Genomic DNA, 19,160 nt, shown 5'->3' with positions numbered 1-19,160 from the left:
AATCCTATGTTTAAATTAGTACTTCTAATTATTACTTACATTGTATTAATTTGGGATACTCAACGATTATAAGTTTATGTTTTATTTACTAAATATTTTTTTACATGCAGATCTAACACATCATACGGCACAAATAAAATTCTGTATCAATACAAAACCCCATCAAACGAATTTTGTGTTAGTAATTTTGTGTTAGTTTTAGGTCATCAATGTCCGGGTAATTTTTAAAATCTTATGTTTAAATTTATATTTATAATTATTAGTTACATTGTATTTATTTAGGATACTTAACATTATTTGTTTATGTAATGACATACGATTAGATGTTGTGTACTTAATATATGGATTACTTTGGTTATTTTTGGGGATGATAAAAAAATTCCAATGCATAGATTTGATTTTATATCGCAACAATTTTTCATTTATTGGTAAATATATTGATTTATTTTATATAAATGTAAAGATTTAATTTATATCAATTTCAATTTGGCTAACACTTCACGGTTCAATTTATCCATTGATGTAGTAGGTTGGTTGTGGACGAGGTTGGTGATTCTATTGAAATAAAAGATATGGTAAAATAATGAATAATGATTTAGGATTTAAATTATTAAAAATTTATCATTTCACATTAAAGATTTTATATAATGGAGAAAATATCATATTTACAATTTATTCATATTTAATAAATTCATTATAAATTATAGTAAAAAAAAAATAAATATTAAACTTTTGTAATTTTATCAGAAATTATTAAATACAATAAATCAAATAATTAAAAATCTTAGATAAAAAACCGTGCATCAGACATGTCATTTCCTGGTGCTGTATTTTCCCTCCAAAACTCCCCCTCCCTTTTTTTAATATTTTTTTTTTAATTTTTGGTCAATGCCATCAACTACTTATTATAAATTATATACAATATTCACCAAATCATAAAATTATGATTTTTTTTATTCACATATTTTACAAATCTAAATTAAAATTTCTCCATATCTATTAATTCCTAACTATAAATATTACTCGATATATCATATACAATACTGGTGGGTCAAATATATGGTTATTATCATGTCTATATATAGATTTGGTGAATGCGACAGGTAAAACATGTATTAAATTGTAGTTTGCTAAAGTGAATGATATGACAAAAAAAAATTAGTTTTTTCCCGACGGAGATAGAAAATAAATTAGTCTTTCTACTTCTCTTAGATAGTTATTTGGAGCATTATTCATTTATTTTTCAATTAATAATATAACATTATAAAAATTAAAAGAAATGCAAATAATAAAATACTATTTAAATTACAATCTTTTATTTTTGTGTTGACCATTAGTAAATTAGCCTTTTATTACTAATTGAATTATCTTTGTTTTTTTCCTAAGGAATTAATAATTTGATTTATAAATCGTGCATCGCACGGGCACTATGGTAATTTTCATAATATATCAAGGGCGGATGTAGCCAAGTGGATCAAGGCAGTGGATTGTGAATCCACCACGCGCGGGTTCAATTCCCGTCGTTCGCTTTGAACTTATTTTTTCTGATCTAATCTGAACTTATTTTTTTTATCTGAACTGATCTGAACTTATTTTTTCTGAAATAAGTAAAATAAGTTGAACTAAACAAGGCCTTATTTGAATTTTCTATTGATCTAAAAGAAGGAACTTTAGTGGCATTTGCAGATTTAGAAAGATGTTGACCATAGCAACCCATGTACTCGTCAACAAACTTGTTTTGACAAATCGAACTGGCTGTCCATAATTTGGAGCATAGAATTCAATCCTTCACATTAATGCAAATTTGCATTTTGTAAGCCAATTCCTGAAACTGATGCCAGTCTACGCACTTTGACTTTTCTTTTGTCAAAGTTGTTCACTAACTCTCACCATTAATTTTACCAATACTCCGTACATGAAAAATTAGCCTGATATCATATTAAACTCAAGAAATATTGAAGAAAATGGCTTAGCCTTTGTAATTGATATTAACCACAATATATATACACAAGATTTAACTTGCCTAAAACTCCTAACAAGATAAACATTGCAAATATACAAACTTATCATAAATAACCAAACCGACTTCTAATAAGCATATGAAATTTTTTTCCCATTCCATGTATTATAAATGTCAATTCCATTTGAATTACGTAGGAAAAAATGTAACTTTTATACACCTTACAAATAAAGTGGTTTTCCAGCTCAATCAAAATTTATGAGAATTTCAATATCGTTTGAATTTTAAACCAACCAAGATTAGAAAATTTCTAAGAATTGAAAATGTGAAGTAAATTCCCGTGAAACAATACTTTCCATGTAAACCAAACAAACATTAAAATGTGGATGATCAACTAACTTGTTTATAATTTTGAGAGAGTTAGACCTATTTTATTTTTGTGGACTTTTAAGGGCACAGATCCAATCCACGATTAGACTAAGTTTTTGGGCCCGATATTGAGTCATACAGCCCAAGTCACAAGAGACACGAAGCCCAACAAGTGTAATAAGTAAAAGGATCCAAACTTCAAATAAGACCATCTCTAATGGTGAGACTTGAGGGAGTTTTTTTTTAGGAAAGAGAGTATTTTTAGCAAAGAATACCAATAAGTTGGTATCTAAACTTAGTAACTCCAAAAGAAAGTTGTTAAGTTTAGATACTCAATTTTGAGTCTCATTTGACAAAAAGTGTAAGCCCTTTATCAATATTATATATATTTGGTAATTTATTTAAGTTATATTTTTTTTTTTTTTTAAAACTTACGATATGGATTTGGTGGGCCATAAATTGAAAGTGATATTAGTATACTTTAGAGAGTCTCACTATTGAGAAATTAGACTTCACATGAGTTGCAAAATTGAGAAATGGGTTGGGTATCACAACTAGAGGTAAAAAAACAACTCATTTTGTATTTCAATACTCAATATTAAATCTCACCAACGGAGATGGTCTAAGTTCAACGGCAAAGGAAGAAAAGGAAAGGAGATGATTGTTGCCGGAGAGTAACCGCAAAACCATGATGTATAACTGCCATCAAAAAGCCCTATATAAACAGTAATAAACAACAGATCAAAGGAAAAACATCAAATTATATAATCAAACACTACACGTTACGCTTCTTTAAATTCTCTTTGTTTCTTACTCTGTAGCATTCTAGGCTTAGTAGCCTAGATTAGTGTAATGATAACAACAGCAGTAGAACTGTGACCTCTTGGGGCGATTAGAAAAATTTGGGATTGTGATCAATCATGGAGGTAACTCTCCCTCCTTGGATCTAATTCAATCATCAGCCTGTTAATCCCTCTAAACTCTCCTACTTGTATTCTTGTTTAATGATCGATTAACTTGTCTTTGAATATTTTGTTACATTGGTAATCATATATACTCGTACAGTCGTACAATATTGAGGCCTTAACTCAATGGCCACTAGTTCTTAAGGACATACCCTAAGATACTCTTACCTGGTAAGGAGTATTATTGATTTGTTTGCATTTTTGCACCAATAGAGGGGTGATATTTAAAACTTGGGACCAAATTTAGTTTGTAGCAATGTCTTGGCTCTCTTTGCACCTAAAAATAAGTATTAAGGTACCTAATATAAACATGACCCGTTGCGATTACAACTCAATAAAATATCATTTATATTGGACTGCCCACCTTTTTTCACAACTAACCCAAACCAACTTGCTAGTCAAATGATTACATTTCAACCCAACCCATTTGACCCGCAAATCGAATAACTTGACCCGCTTAGGGCACAATTTGCTATGAACACAAACCCGTTTTAGTCCAACTCGTTTTTTACCTAAACCGAACATGACTTACCCCGATTGCAATCCGAATTGAAATCGCAACAGATTATGTTTCAATCCAAAATATTTCAACCCAACTCAAAGCCGAACTGTCAACCCAATTGACAATGCTCTTTAATTCGAAAAGTGGAACAATTAAATATAAACAGAGGCAATAGAAAGTTGACTATGACATAATAGATGAAGTATGAGACATATTAGATGAACAAAGTCTAGCAAGGTAAGGTCACAATCGCAAGATAATATATTAAGTAATCTATAATAAATCTAATTATTAATGAATGTGATAGGGGGATTGGTAAATTATGGAACTATAGGGTGGGCGTCAAAGCCGCGTGGCCAAGGTTTTTTATAAGAAATGTAAACAAGAAAGACATGGTTGATTTGTATCATTGTCGACCAGTTCTCGGAAATACTTTATTATACCATTATTGATACGGAAATGTAAGTATAAGTGCGTAGAAATGTTGAATGGAATCATAAAACACAAACCAAACTCACCATAAAACCAAAAGAGGGAAGCCCATTTGAACTTGTTTCCAGCTCTTATCTGTTGGATCTCGATCCATCCATCATCGTAATTAATTAATTATTAAGTAAAATTAGATGGAAGAAGAAGTAACAAGAGATCAAATGGATCAAGCATCAGATTCGGAGAAGATGGAAAATGGAGCGAGTCGGAGGTTGAGCAGGAAAAAGTCATCGGTATCAGCATCGCGTTCATTCAAGCTGCGTAGCGAGAGCCTGAATTCGTTGAGGCTGAGGCGTGTGTTTGATCTTTTTGACAAGAACAAAGACGGCCTCATCACTGTCGATGAAATCAAACAGGCCCTTGTACTGCTTGGCCTAGACGACGAGGAAGACGATCATAATGATGACATAGAGCTCCACTCCATTGTCACCTCCTTCATCAAGCCTGGCTTCCATGGCCTCGCTTTCGACGACTTTGAGTCCCTTCATAAGTCCCTACACACCACCTTCTTCTTTGACTGCGGCGACAATGATCAGTTTCAGGATGATCATGACGATGTAAACCATCACCAACAAGATCAGGTGGAATCTGATCTCACTGAAGCTTTTAAGGTGTTCGACTCCAATGGCGATGGATACATCTCCGCCACTGAGCTTCAGCAAGTACTCTCCAAACTGGGTTTTCCAGAGGCCCAACAAGAGCTCCACCACATCCAGCACATGATCTCCTCCTTTGATGACAACCACGATGGCCGTGTCGATTTCTTTGAATTCAAGCATATGATGTCCCGTACCCTTCTTCTTCCTTCTGCTTAAATTAGTTGATTAAGTCTTTTCTTTTTTTAGCAATATGTCTACAATTTAAGCACTCAGATCAGCTCGTTTAACTTTTGCATTAGTCCTGGCTTGTTCATTTATTGGATCACATATATCTATTCTAATAATTTTATCTGTCATCTACTTTTATAATGTACAACTCTCCTGTCATCATATTCCTTACTGGCTAACTACATCTTCCGGTAATCGAATTCTTTACAACCTAAATCGTCATCGTTCTTTGATCATTGGATTGCATCACCATCACAATGATTCAACATTAAAGCTCATTCAATTTCACAACTTGTGCTCTGAGTGTTTATTTTAGACCTGATTTATACACACTCATAATATATACAGTAAAATGGACATACTTTATCAACATCTTCTATGAAAAGAAAGATGATAATTGGCAAATATGTGCTTTCAGGAAGGCAATTGCTAGAAACAAAAGAGAAACACCTTCTAATGCCCACATATACATATCAAGGAATCTAGATCATAGAAACAAAGAGATTGTAAGAGTGTATCAACAAACAAGTGCGGGAACATATAGGTTACGAGTGTATCAAAGAAAATCTTCACAAGCTCAGCACTTCAGGCCAGAGCTTATGCAATGCTTCAGGGAGTCCAGAATTACAGGGAAGGCACAACAGAAGAAAATTCATCACCCAAGACTAGCAGAAAAGCAAATAAAATCAATTGTGAATGATATTAACTCGATGCTAAAAAGGCAAAATTATACTATTTTTTGTAGTATTGTAGTATTTTTTGTTTGTTTAATTTTTAAAAAGGCAACAACAATTCTTATCTTCATCAGGTGGAAGTATCCCCGACAAATATAGGACCATGTATCTTTATACAAACCAGAGTTCTCACAAACATTTCAGCAAGTTCATGAATTTATATCACCAAGAAGATGATACATTCCACAGTGATCATACATTGGAAATATTACACCAACAGAAGTCCCTATATTCAGTGAAATCCTATACTATTTCTAGAATTGAGACTTGTCAAGATTATCAAAGTATGGATGATCCAGTGCTGCCTTGGCCGAGATCCTTTCAGCTGGATCATATTTGAGCATTTTCTACAAAACCAAAACAAAGGATCTCAGTTGATCTCTGTAAATTGAAATAATATATGGGATGAAATAGCATCAACCCACTCTCCATTGAGCAATTAATATAGATTTACCTTCGTCATTTCTCTATCATTAGGATATCAAGACAAATTCAAAAGGATGTTCAAAATGAAGTTAGGAGGATATCTAAACAAATTCAAATCACTCCCCTTTTCCATGACCTACTTTTGTTCAGCTTCTTTTCTCTTGGTTGACTTGTATCGTGGCCATATATAAATGTAATCACATTACCTAAACAACAGTGGCGCTTCAAAGACACTAGAAAGCATCTGGCAAAAGCAACTTAAAGAGTATTTTCGACATAAAAAAGATTTAAAATCACATTGAGCTGTGGGGTCTGGTAAGTCATTAGAATGTAGCTTCAAATATTAGCTCTAGTAGATTTTAATCAATGCAAATGTCAAGCTTACCATATAGCAGATGGGAAACAATTTATTGCATTACAAAATGTACTGGCAAAGCAGGATGAGAGGGAAAAAATGCAGTTGGGTTGCTCAAATTGAAAAGGAAAGATAGAAATGGAGGGACAGGGGAGAGGAGAGACAACAAACAAGGCAATGAAAGATAATTACATCAATAGTAGCATGTCAATTTTGAGACCTTAACCCCTGACTCCACCACCACCCACCTATTGATCTAGCCCCCGACTCCACCACCACCACCACCCCCTGCCCCCTCCCACAGTGCATCTTTTTCTCAGTGTTGTTATATAACTATGTCAGAGCAAATTAGAGGAATAAGTACCACAATTGATATAGCGACGAAAAACCCATGAAAACAGGAATGGATGTGAGGTACTCACAGATAAGAGATCAACACCATCGGGCCCCAATGATGGAACTGCTCGAGCAAGATTCTGAGATTCCCACAGTGGATACACATGCCAGTCTCGCAAAGCAGTTACTCCAGGCCACTGCTCCTCAGTTGGTGTTCCCAACAACCTTACAATTATTAACAACAAATACATGATTAGCCTCTTTTAAATTTGCTATGGTTTCTCTTTAAAAGATATTTTAGTACAGCAAAAACCTCAACAATGATGGCATTGCAACAGCAAATGCAAGGGCAATGGGATGAAGCAAAACCTAGGTCTGCCTTAAGAGTTTGACACAGGACAATGAATGAATGGGGTGAGAGTTAATTGGTACCTGAAGATGTGTAAAAGTTGTTGAAATTCTGAATCACCAGGAAACAAAGCTTGCCTTCTCACCATTTCAGCTGCGTTGAATGGAAAAACATGTACATTAGTAAGGCAGGTGATGAAACAGAAAAGAAGAAGAGTGAGATGAGAAAAAAGAGTTTACCAAAGATGCAACCAACAGACCAAATATCAACGCCAGTGGAGTAATGGGTAGAACCAAGCAAAACCTCGGGTGCTCGATACCAAAGGGTGACGATCTGAAGCGATTAATTTAATAACATCAAAAAAGAAGAAGAAAAGAATGATAGAGAAAGGGAAAGAGAAAGAGATATGACCTCGTGTGTATAACTCTTCATAGGGACAGTAAAAGACCTTCCAAGACCAAGATCAGCAATCTTAAGAATACCCTTATCTTTGTCAAGAAGAAGATTCTGAGGCTTAAGATCTCTGTGAAGAACACCATGGCTATGGCAATGAGCAACACCCTTAAGAAGTTGAAAGAGAAAGCTCTGAACCTGAGTAGGAGGAAGAGGACGAGGATTGGGACCCTTGCGATGAGAATCGATGAATTTCTTAAGATCGGTATCAAGATACTCGAACACCAGGTACAACAAGGGCTTCGCAATTCCAGTGCTGCTGTTCTTCTTGTCAACATGTTCAACACACAGCAATCTCACAACATACAGCGATTGAGACAGCATCTGCAGCAATGAAACTTCTCTGAGAGCAGTCGGTGGTACTCCTTCTTCATCCATTTCAAGCCTCGTCTTCTTCAGAGCCACCAGTTGTCCCGTCGTTTTCTCCTTTGCCTTGTATACCTTTCCGTAGGTTCCTTCTCCTACCTTCTCTAACTTCTCGTACTTGTCCATTTCAGGAATCTAATTGATTGGTCCTTGGATTGATCTTCTGATCTCACAAACCCTAATTTCGCCAAGAGAAAGGAGCGCCCCCTTTTTAATTTTGAATTTCCCCCTTCTTTCACATAACTAGTCTACTCCGTCATCCCTCTTTATTTCTACTCCCCTCTTCCCCCTTTTCTTTTTAGGTTACCGTTGTGCTTTGCACTTTCCATACCTCTTTCCCTTTTTTTTTCGTACAACTATTTCAAAATTCAAAATGTGTTACTCCTATAGACTTTAAAAAAACAAATCAACATACGGGTAAAACTCAATATGCATATGTCCATGGACAAACATTAGTTGCTGTATTATAACTATTGGAGATATTCTAGAATATTATTGGAGATATTCTAGAATATTATTGTGATATGCTAGAATAATATTTAGGATAAATATCTTATGTGAAGATATGATAGGATATTGTGGAATATCAGGGCAATGTTAATCCACCCTATTGTTATATATACTTGTATTATGGCCATGAAGATTAATGAGAATATAGTGAATATTTTGGAGAGTTTGTGATTAATTTAACATGGTATAAAAAGCCTAGTTAAGATCTAAATTTTTTTTGGTACGTACAATTTACATAATTGACGCATGTTTCTTGTGAGTTTATGAGACGCATTTTTTATTATTGTTTTTCCTCCATTGAGTTGTGAGAGATGACTGGCAGCTCAGGTGGTGACGGAGGAAAAACCAAAATTGACATGACTTATCACCTAGGTTCAAGTGATGGACCTGGGAATAGCGAGAGCTATACGTACCTTGTTGAAGGCAAAGCGAAAATATGGTTTTATTGACGGATTTGTCAAGAAATCGATGGACAAAGACAAACTGGAAGACTGGGTGGCTGTCCGTTCAATGTTGGTTGCCTGGATTACTAATACTTTAGACCATTCGATGAGGGCTACCATTGGTGAGTACGATGATGCTCAATTATTGTGGAATAATCTGAAAAATCGCTTTTGTGTGGTAAGCGGTACACAAATCTGTCAATTGAAATTATCCTTAAGTGAGTGTAGGCAAGGAAGACTGATTCTGTGGCCGTGTATTTTGGCCGAATTGCGAGAATCTGGGATGAGTTGAATACTTACCTTACCGTTCCCACTTGTTCATGTGGACCGTGTAAGTGTAACATTGTGGTGCAAGTAGAGAGATTGCGGTAAGAAGACTTTGTCCATCTTTTTTTGATTGGCTTAGATGATGCATATGGGTCTCTTAGGGGTGAACTCTTGGCTCAAGAACCTATACCAACTGTTGATAGGACGCATCATCAACAACTTATACAAGCTAACCGTTTGCAAGGAGGTGAGACATCTATGACCACGTCGACACCTCGGGAGAATGATATGGCGTTCAAGCTCCAACATGACTCTTCGTCTAAACCGCAACGCTCAAGTGAGAGTTTGGACAAATTTTGCACTCACTGCAATCGAGTTGGTCACGAGGAATCAGGGTATTTTCAGCTTCACGGCTTTCCACCATGGTGGGGGGATCGAGGTCGTGGAGGTCGAGGTAGGGGTCGTGGGGATTCCGGTGGTGGCAGAGGAGGAGGCTGGAATAGGGGTGTGGTGGTGCGGCAGCTGTTGCCCCTGTGCGAGCAAATAAGACTGGGGGGCAATCAGCTTCTGTGACACCCTAGAAATTCCTTTTCTTTAAAATACTTGTTTTGCCCTTTTTAAAAAACGAATTAGGAAAATCTAAGACATTATTGCCACCGTAATAACGTCCAAGGCAATTATCAAAGACACACAACGGAAGACTCTCTTTAAAACCATTCAAAACAAATCAACTTAAAAGTCAAACCAAACGAAAGTAAAGTCAAACCAAAGTCAAATGAAGTTAAACTACAACTTGGAACCATTGTAAACCCTTTTCAAAACCCAAACGAATATTAAAATCATTGTGTTAGTCTCACAAGAAAATATATAATAATTAAAGCAATTTAAACACGTCATAATTTTATGGAAACTAAACAAGATTCGCTCTTCACTCATGCCCATCATGAAAATGCTCCATCACCTTAAAAGCTTCACTTTACTTTGTCCCCACTACTCGCCATTAGAAATGGGTCGTCGTAAGGCCAAGATAAAGACAAGGCCAACAAACATACAATACACATAATCAGCAATGTTGAGTACATAAGCGTAAACGATTCACACTAACATGCATATATCCTAGCATCACACAACTTATCTTTTTGCACCTGTTTACAAGCATACAACACACATTTCATTCAATAGACATTTCTATTGCTTATTTAATTTTTTTGATTACGCATTGAACGGGTTTTCCGCCTAACCTGCCCCATTAAAGGGTACTAACACAAGAGTTAACCGTGCCGGTATAAAAGAACCACTCGTAAGTGGCGGAATTCCTGCGCTTAATAATAAAAAGAAAATACAACGTCCTGTACTCCCAATAGAATTTATGGTCAAATAAGTCACATAACCCCCCCTCCATATGTTCATACTCAAGGTATATACGTTCCAAGAGTTTTGGTGCGTAACCTCTTTCACTTTACATTATTTACATATTTTAGACTTGGTGATAAATTTCAAATCATAAAACAACCAACATACATTCATTCAAGCAATCAAACATACCAATTTAATTCTTGAATAATTAGTGACCACATTTAATTTAATGTTTAACCCTTTTAAAACTATCTCAGCTTTAAATACACCTTAAGCACATAATGCACCACAAATCCTATCCCTCGGTGTTTGGAACACCTTAAGTGCACTTAGGCACCAATATATAAATTAACCTCGTGTATATAGACACTTAAATAGCTCATTTCTCATGCTTATAGCATCAATAAAAATTATATGAACTATAACAAAATTCCCTTTTTATATTCCAAACCAAATCAAACATTTAGTTTAATTAAACATGCTCTTCATCATTCCAATAATAAAAATGTGGTCCATATTCAACATGCCAACATAATTAATTCCAATCCATAATTCACTTCAAATAATTCATGCCTTACAATTCAATCACCAAAATCAATCAAACCAATAATTCCAACCAATACATATCATTATACTAACTTGGAATTAATTAAACAAATCCTAGCATGCTTCTACACACTTAAATAATTACCGAGTACATGAACGTACCTCAAATATGATCTCAAAATCACCATAACTACACAAAATCACTCACTTGGAAGTCTCCTACAACCCAAAATTACAAAGAGACATTAATACCTATTCATAATGAATTTCTAGCAATATATACACTCTTTAAAACACTTTTAAACCTTCTAAAACATGCTAAAAATTAATTAAAACCATATACTTTTATTCCCAATTAATGGGTAATCAAAAATCCTTTCAAGAAACTTAATTCTAGCCTCTACATAAAATTTCCAGCATTATAAAAACTCTTAAACTTGCTGTAATTTAGTTTAAAAACATTAATTTCAATAGTTTTTATCAAACCACAATCAAATTCCATCAATATACATCAATTTAGAAACCTAGGGTTAACAATTTGGGGCTTTTTAATTCATAAACCAAATTTGAAAATTATATACATATTAATCATTATTAAAACATCATAAAATCATCACACACCCCAAAAATCAATAATTAATCAAACTAGATTCAATTAAAAACAAAAAGGAGTAGTTTTTTTTTTTTTTTTAAAAAAAACACAACTACACGCACGCAAAGAGGGAAGGGAGAGTGGCCAGTACGCCACCTCCCGCGGCTGTTGCTGCTGCCGCTCCGTGCTGGCAGCGGCCGATTGTGGTGGTGGTGGCAGCCGGCCACCGGTGGTGGTGGTGTGCGTGTGAGGTGAGTAAAGGGGAGAGGGAAAAATCAAGGGGAAAGAAAATTAGAGGAGAGAGAAAGAGAGTTTACCTTTGGGTATTCTCCACCTTGGGCAAAGTTTAATTTGCTCATAAGATGGGTATTTATACTCTTTCTCAAAACCCTCCTAACTTGATTTTCCTTTTTTACCCTTAATGAATACTACTCCTATTCCAATTGGCATTTGACTTTATTTAAAATTCCATTGACTTTAAAACTTCATTTTATAAATTAAATATGCCCAAAAGTTTCTAAATAATGAAGTAAAATATTTTCAAAATAAATAAATAAATAAAAATGGATTTTTAATTAAAATAAACCTTTTTAAATTATTTAAAATGCCATAAAATAATTCATTTTGAACTATTTAAAAACGCCATAAAATAATACTTTAATTTAATATACATATAAAAATACAGGGTATTACAGCTTCCCAGCCCATGTCAAGTAGGGCAGTTTCGACAGCCGATGGATCAACCCTTACGGGTGTAACTTCAGCTCAAATTCAGCAGATTATCGAGCACTTGGCTACTATGAAACCTAAACTTCAGGGTAAGGACCAATTGGGTTGGATCGTTGATACCGGTGCATCCGATCATGTGACTTGTGACTTGTCCCTCTTGACGAACGTTTATAATGTTCAACATTGTCCGGTAGGGCTACCAGACGGGAAGAGTGCTAGTGCTTCTAAAATTGACACTGTAATTTTGCAAGGGGGTTTGAAAATTGAGAATGTTCTTTTTGTGCCTCAATTAAACTGCAATTTAATATGTGCAACTCAATTATGTGATGAATCTAATTGCACTCTGTAATTCACTAACAAACTTTGTGTTATACAAGACCTAACGACGAGGAAGGTGATTGGAACGGGTGAACGAGTGGATGGACTATATTGTTTTCGAGGTGTTCCTGAGGAGAAGGCTTTGAAGTTAGATGGAGATCGTTCGATAGAGTTGTGGCATCAACGAATGGGGCATCCTTCGGGAAAAGTTCTTCAGTATCTTCCATTTATGAGTAGTTCTAGTAGGAGTCTTAAAAATAAATCTTGTGATATATGCCCTCGGGCAAAACAACATAGAAGTAGTTTTCCTATTAGCAAAAATAGAGCTAGTTGTATTTTTGAACTTATTCATGTTGATTTATGGGGGCCTTACAAGACTTCATCGACTTGTGATTCTCATTATTTCTTAACTATAGTAGAATATTTTTCAAGAGGAGTGTGGACGTATTTATTGCGTAATAAAACTGAGGTTGAATTGATGTATCTCAACTTTGTTGCTTTGGTTAAACGTCAATTTATTTGAGCATGAGATTAAAATCATTCGTAGTGATAATGGCACGGAATTTAATTCCCTGCGTGAATATTTTTTTACTAATGGGATCATATTTGAGACTTCTTGTGTGGGGACGCCTCATAAAAATAGGCGTGTTGAGCTTAAGCATCAACATATTCTTAATGTGGCACGTGATTTGAGATTTCAAGCAAATTTACCTCTTCGATTTTGGGGGGAATGTGTGCAAGCGGCTTGTCATTTGATAAACCGTACTCCATCTAGATTACTTTGAGTTTAAGACTCCATATGAGATTTTGTTTGGTAAACATCCTTCTATTAGTATATTAAGGTGTTTGGGTGCTTGTGCTACACTCACGACCAACATAGCAAAGGTGACAAGTTTGCTAGTAGAAGCCGTAAGTGTGTGTTCTTGGGATATCCCTTTGGCAAAAAGGGGTGGAGTGTGTATGATTTGGAGACTAAGGAGAGTTTCATCTCACGTGATGTGAAATTTTTTGAGAACAACTACTGTTGAGGAAGTTAAAGCTCCTACTTGTGTGCCAATTTTAGAAAATATTATGAGTGATGATTAATGGAGTAGTGATGATAATGAACGTGATGTGGTGTGTGAGGAATTGGGAGTGGGAGAAGTAGAAACTACCCAGGCAGAGAACACCGCGGGTAGGTCGCGGCATGAGCAAGCAGCCCGCAGCCAGGTTACGGCTAGGACTGCCAGCAGCACTGATGTGCTCGCTGGGTCTCCAGCGCGCATTGGTGTGGGTGCGCTGCAAGCCACCCTTGATGCTCCCCTTGTTGGCAGCGGGGCAGCAGTAGACAACCCCGAGCAGAGGCAATCACAACAACTACTGGTCATTGGCTTCGTTGAAGATCTTGAGCAAGGTGAAAATAATTGTGACATGGGTAAAGGCAAAAGTACAAGGTTTCCTTTAGTTAAGCTTCGTGATTATGTTACTCATACCATTCAAAATAATAGTCCATGCACGCCTCAAAGTTCATTCGTGACATCTTCCTCAAGTACTGTTTATCCCATAACACATTTTGTTGATTCTCACCGGTTTTTTGTGAAACATAGAAAATACATTGAAGTAATTACAGGTGGTAATGAGTCGAAATTTTTTAAAGAAGCTATGAAGCATGAAGGATGGAGAAAGGCGATGGCCGATGAAATTCAAGCACTTGAAGAACAAGGTACATTGATGCTAGAAGATTTACCACCAGGAAAAAAGGCTCTCGGAAGTATATGGGTCTACAAAGAGAAGTACGATGAGCATGGGAATTTGCAGAGATTGAAAGCTAGACTGGTCATATTTGGCCATCATCAGGTTGAAGGTCTTGAATATAATGAAACATTTTCTCTCGTGGCAAAGATGGTGACTGTTCGAACATTTCTTGTAGTTGCAACAGTGAAGAATTAGGATGTTCATCAAATGGACGTTCACAATGCTTTTTTACATGGTGACTTGGAGGAAGAGGTATACATGAAAATTCCCCCTGTCATTGACAAAACTAATTCTGGTAAAGTGTGCAGGATGAAGAAATCACTATGTGGCTTGAAGCAGGCTCCTCGTTGTTGGTTTGCAAAGCTGATAACGACTTTGAAAAATTATGGCTTTAAACAGTCATATTCCGATTATTCCCTATTTACTTTGCCAAGAGGGAAAATGCAGCTTAATGTGCTAGTTTATGTCGATGATTTAATTGTTGCAGGCAATGATAAGTTTGCCATGTTGAATTTCAAGGCATACTTGGGGACTGTTTCAAGATGAAAGACTTGGGTGTTCTGAAATATTTTTTGGGGCTAGAAGTGGCCCGGAACAAACAAGGAATATTCATGTGTCAGAAAAAATACACATTGGATATTATTGCAGAAACAGGTTCGCTAGAGGCAAAACTCGCAGATTTTCCCATGGAGCAGAATTGCAGGCTAGTTCTGGTGTAACACCCCAATAATTCTCTCTCCAACCTGTAAATACTTTTAATAAAATGTAAGAGAATTACTGACATGCTACCGCCACGTGTTCAAACGTTAAGGCAAAATCAGAATTGAGCAGCGGAAAAACTAACTCAATTAAAATAAAGTTTCAAAACTAATACACAAAACCAAATTAAATCTTACAAGTTGGAATCATTAAGGCCCTTATTCAAAACCCAATTTTCAAAGTAGTAAATAAATCAAACCAAAGTTTAAGAAAGTTTAATATTCATGCAAGAAAATAAACTGCAAGTAGTAACCAACACTCCACTTGATGCAAGTCCAACTATGCAAACACTTGTGATTAATCCGCTCCCCAATATTATAAGTGTAAAAATTGGATCGTCACAGGGTCATTGAAAAGGCGAAAGTCATGACCAAGAAAACACACACAAAAGCACGCAATCAGCAACGCTGAGTACATACAAGCTACGAAGTATCGCAATAAAATCCTGGCATGCTATTAATTTTCAATCAACACACAAACAATTTTATTATTAACTCAAACACATGGTTCAACTACTAACATTACTAAGACTTCTCTAATAAATATTAATTATTTTATTTCATTTGTTCATTGGATTAAGCAATAGACAAGGTTGTCTCCCCATGCTCCAATTTGGAACATCAATAAAAGAAAAACCCCATGCCTCCTTTCGGAAACATCAATAAACATCCAATGGCAGACGGGCGCGACTCCGTGGCCATAGCTAGTATGAGATCTCATCTAACTCCTTATAGTTTTAAAAAGTATTTGAAAACAAGAGACTCGTAGATCAGATGGCCTCTAGAAAAGTGCACGACTAATACCCCGTGTACCCAATCCCAATGTTTGTTATTACTCTAGATGTGCACAAATCCAGAGTTTTATTGCTCATCCATCTTGCACTTTACGTGAGTTACAGGTTGAAACTTGATGGTGACTCATTTACAAAAGCAATACAACCAATCAAGCATTAAGCATTCAAGCAAGTTCAATTTTCCAATTTAATTCTTGAATTAGTAGTGACAAACAACATTTAGTATTGAATTCTTTAAACTACCTCAGTGTATAAACGCCTTAAGTGCATAAGGCACCTCAAATTCTCAACCTCGTCTTATAAGACTTCAATTTTTCCTTTACTCATTCCTTTTCAATAACCATGAACGAGTAATAATCATAACAATAATTCAATCCATATACTTATATACTTTTGCTTCCAATTTCTTCTTGTAAGTTAACGCATATAAAATTACTTACAAGATAATTCAACATACATGACACTATATGTCATACACAACCAAGAATAATAGCCAAAGAGACTAGTTACCAAACAATTCCAATCATCCACAAGTTCCCTAACATGACTCTAAGTTTTCAAATCCTTAAACATGCTCCTAAAGTCAAGGTTTTTCGTATCCTTGTATGTACCTTGAGTAAACGAATTGGTTAGCCACTTTATCAACTAGAAATCGCCTTCTACGAAGTCCTCTCCTAAACCAAACAACAATAATTCAATCAATACCCAAGCAATTAAATTTACAGCTTTACTAATCTACTTTGGAACCTTAAAAATCCATTCAAACAACACTTTATAACCTTCCCTTTAGTAAAACTAAAGACTTATATATAATTCTTTAAGTTTCCTTCATAAAAACCTTAAAATACACCCTTATACATGAAATTACAGCAAGTTTAAAGTTTAATAAAAATCTGAAAATTGATTTTATACACGAAATCTCAAAATCATAGTAATCTTTGAAACTACCTACATTATATATTAAGTTAGTAGGCTTTAAATCCAAAAATTCACCAATTCAATGTAATTAGAGGCTTCAAAAATATTAAACAATAATAAAAAATTAATTCATGAAATTAGACTTTAAAGTTCAAGGCTATAATCATAAAATACTCACAATCATTGTTTTATGAGATTAGGAATATAAAAATATTAAATTAATACAATTTAAACCTAAAATTGGAACTTTAATAACTGAAATCATTTATAATCAAAATAATTATGCTTTAACATAATTTAGACATAATATAATTAGATAACTTAATCAACACGTTTTAAACCCTAAAACCATGAAAAATCAAGATTTTTAAACCCAATTTTCGTCACTAAATTAAAATCTGAAATTTTCGTCACTAAATTTTAATACTTATTAAAATCTGAAATTTTAGTCACTAAATTAAACATAGTAAAACTCATAAATTTGCAGTCGTTTACAATTCATATACATAATCAAATCATAATAATAACAATTAAAAACAAAACTTATTAAAGATTGAAACTTGATATAATTTAACAAAAGAAGAAGAAAAAAAAAAGAAGGAGAAGGGAGAAGGGGGGCGAACTTTTGGGGGATTACATCTGGCGAATGGGGAATTTTTGCACGATGTGGAGAGATATCGACGCCTTATAGGGCGTTTGATTTATTTGTTGGCGACAAGGCCAGACTTGGCCTATTCTGTACACATTTTATCACAATTTATGCAGAATCCAAGAATTGAGCATTGGGATGCCGCATTACTAGTTGTGAGATATTTGAAGAAGAGTTCTGGTCAGAGCATTCTGTTGAGATCAGATAGTGCTTTATAGTTGGAGGGTTGGTGCGACTCTGATTGGGCGAGTTGTCCTCTTTCGAGACGATCTTTGAGTGGATGGTTTGTGCTTCTTCGTTTGTCCCCTGTGTCGTGGAAAACTAATAAGCAGCATACAGTTTCACGGTCTTCTGCAGAAGTAGAATATCGCTCGATGGCAGCAGTGACTTGTGAATTGAAGTGGCTAAAGCAGCTTCTAGGTGACTTGGGTGTGCGACATGAGAGTGGCATGTACCAATATTGTGACAGTCAGTCGGTGTTGTATATTGCCGAGAACCCTAGTTTTCATGAATGGACGAAGCATATTGAAGCTAACTGTCATTTTGTGAGAGATGCAATTACAGTAGGATTGTCAAACCATCTTATGTGTCCACAATTGTTCAGTTAGCTGACATTTTCACCAAGGCGTTGGGGAAAGTCAAGTTTGATTTCTTACTCCGCAAGTTGGGCATTTGTGACCCGTATGCTCCAACTTGAGGTGGGGTGTTGGAGATGTTCTAGGGTATTATTGTGATATGTGAGGATAATATTTAGGGTAAATATCTTATGTGAAGATATGATAGAATATTAGGGTAATGTTAACCCTATTGTTATATATACTTGTATTGTGGCCATGAAGATTAATGAGAATACGGTGAATATTTTGGAGAGTTTGTGATTACTTTAACAATAACGCTGTCAGTTTCAAAACCAAACCGTGAAACTGCTTGTAACCAACTTGACTCGGCGAGAACTGAACCGATTATTTGAAATTGAAAAGTGACCCGAACGTTTTCAGTTAACTCGTAATCGAACTAAACAACCGAATTATATTAACCAGTGTATAAACCAAACCCGATAATAAACTGAACCATTTGAACCCGGACAAAATATAATTTTTTTTTTTTGTTATCATTTGCTTTTCACTTTCCAAACCTCTTTCCCTTTTTTCATACAAAATTATTTTATAACTCAAAATGTGGTGTGAAATGAGTAAAGAGTGAATAGAGGATTTTACTGCTACTCTCATTCTTAATTGATTTTCCTCCTATTTGGAACTTTACAATCCTTGTAAAGATGAGAGATTATATATAAAGATCATATTGGGATATTTTGCCACAAAATAATTATTTGAGAGTGAATAAAATCATGGTTAACATGAATTGAACGAGACTGATGAGCTTCTAAAGTATCAATTCAAGTACTTAGAGATAGC

At 35.2% G+C, this 19,160-nt stretch overlaps 2 protein-coding genes across 2 annotated transcripts; one reads left to right on the top strand and one right to left on the bottom strand.

Annotated features, from left to right (window-relative positions):
* The first annotated feature begins 4,162 nt into the window (after positions 1-4,162).
* LOC110731986 (probable calcium-binding protein CML43) lies at positions 4,163-5,291 on the top strand. The gene has a single exon (XM_021911905.1). It carries the CDS (start codon positions 4,420-4,422, stop codon positions 5,098-5,100), a length of 681 nt encoding a protein of 226 aa, XP_021767597.1. The 5' UTR covers positions 4,163-4,419; the 3' UTR covers positions 5,101-5,291.
* A 537-nt stretch (positions 5,292-5,828) lies between these two features.
* LOC110731979 (cell division control protein 2 homolog C) lies at positions 5,829-8,680 on the bottom strand. The gene is made up of 5 exons (XM_021911897.1): positions 7,724-8,680; positions 7,552-7,645; positions 7,396-7,465; positions 7,050-7,188; positions 5,829-6,193 (listed from the first exon to the last, which is right to left on the bottom strand). Exons 1-5 carry the CDS (start codon positions 8,255-8,257, stop codon positions 6,101-6,103), a joined length of 930 nt encoding a protein of 309 aa, XP_021767589.1. The 5' UTR covers positions 8,258-8,680; the 3' UTR covers positions 5,829-6,100.
* Positions 8,681-19,160: the final 10,480 nt, after the last annotated feature.

The sequence above is a fragment of the Chenopodium quinoa genome, unplaced genomic scaffold (genome assembly GCF_001683475.1).
Source record: "Chenopodium quinoa cultivar QQ74 unplaced genomic scaffold, ASM168347v1, whole genome shotgun sequence".
Lineage (NCBI taxonomy): Eukaryota > Viridiplantae > Streptophyta > Magnoliopsida > Caryophyllales > Amaranthaceae > Chenopodium > Chenopodium quinoa.
Note: the sequence above shows the minus strand (reverse complement) of the source record. Positions and strands in the feature narration are given on the sequence as shown.

Coding starts and splice junctions, on each gene's coding strand:
- LOC110731986 (XM_021911905.1), top strand. CDS start 4,420: ATGGAAGAAGAAGTAACAAGAGATCAAATGGATCAAGCATCAGATTCG.
- LOC110731979 (XM_021911897.1), bottom strand. CDS start 8,257: ATGGACAAGTACGAGAAGTTAGAGAAGGTAGGAGAAGGAACCTACGGA. Junction 7,646..7,723: donor TGAAGAGTTATACACACGAG/GTCATATCTCTT, acceptor TAATCGCTTCAG/ATCGTCACCCTTTGGTATCG. Junction 7,189..7,395: donor CAACTTTTACACATCTTCAG/GTACCAATTAAC, acceptor AATAATTGTAAG/GTTGTTGGGAACACCAACTG.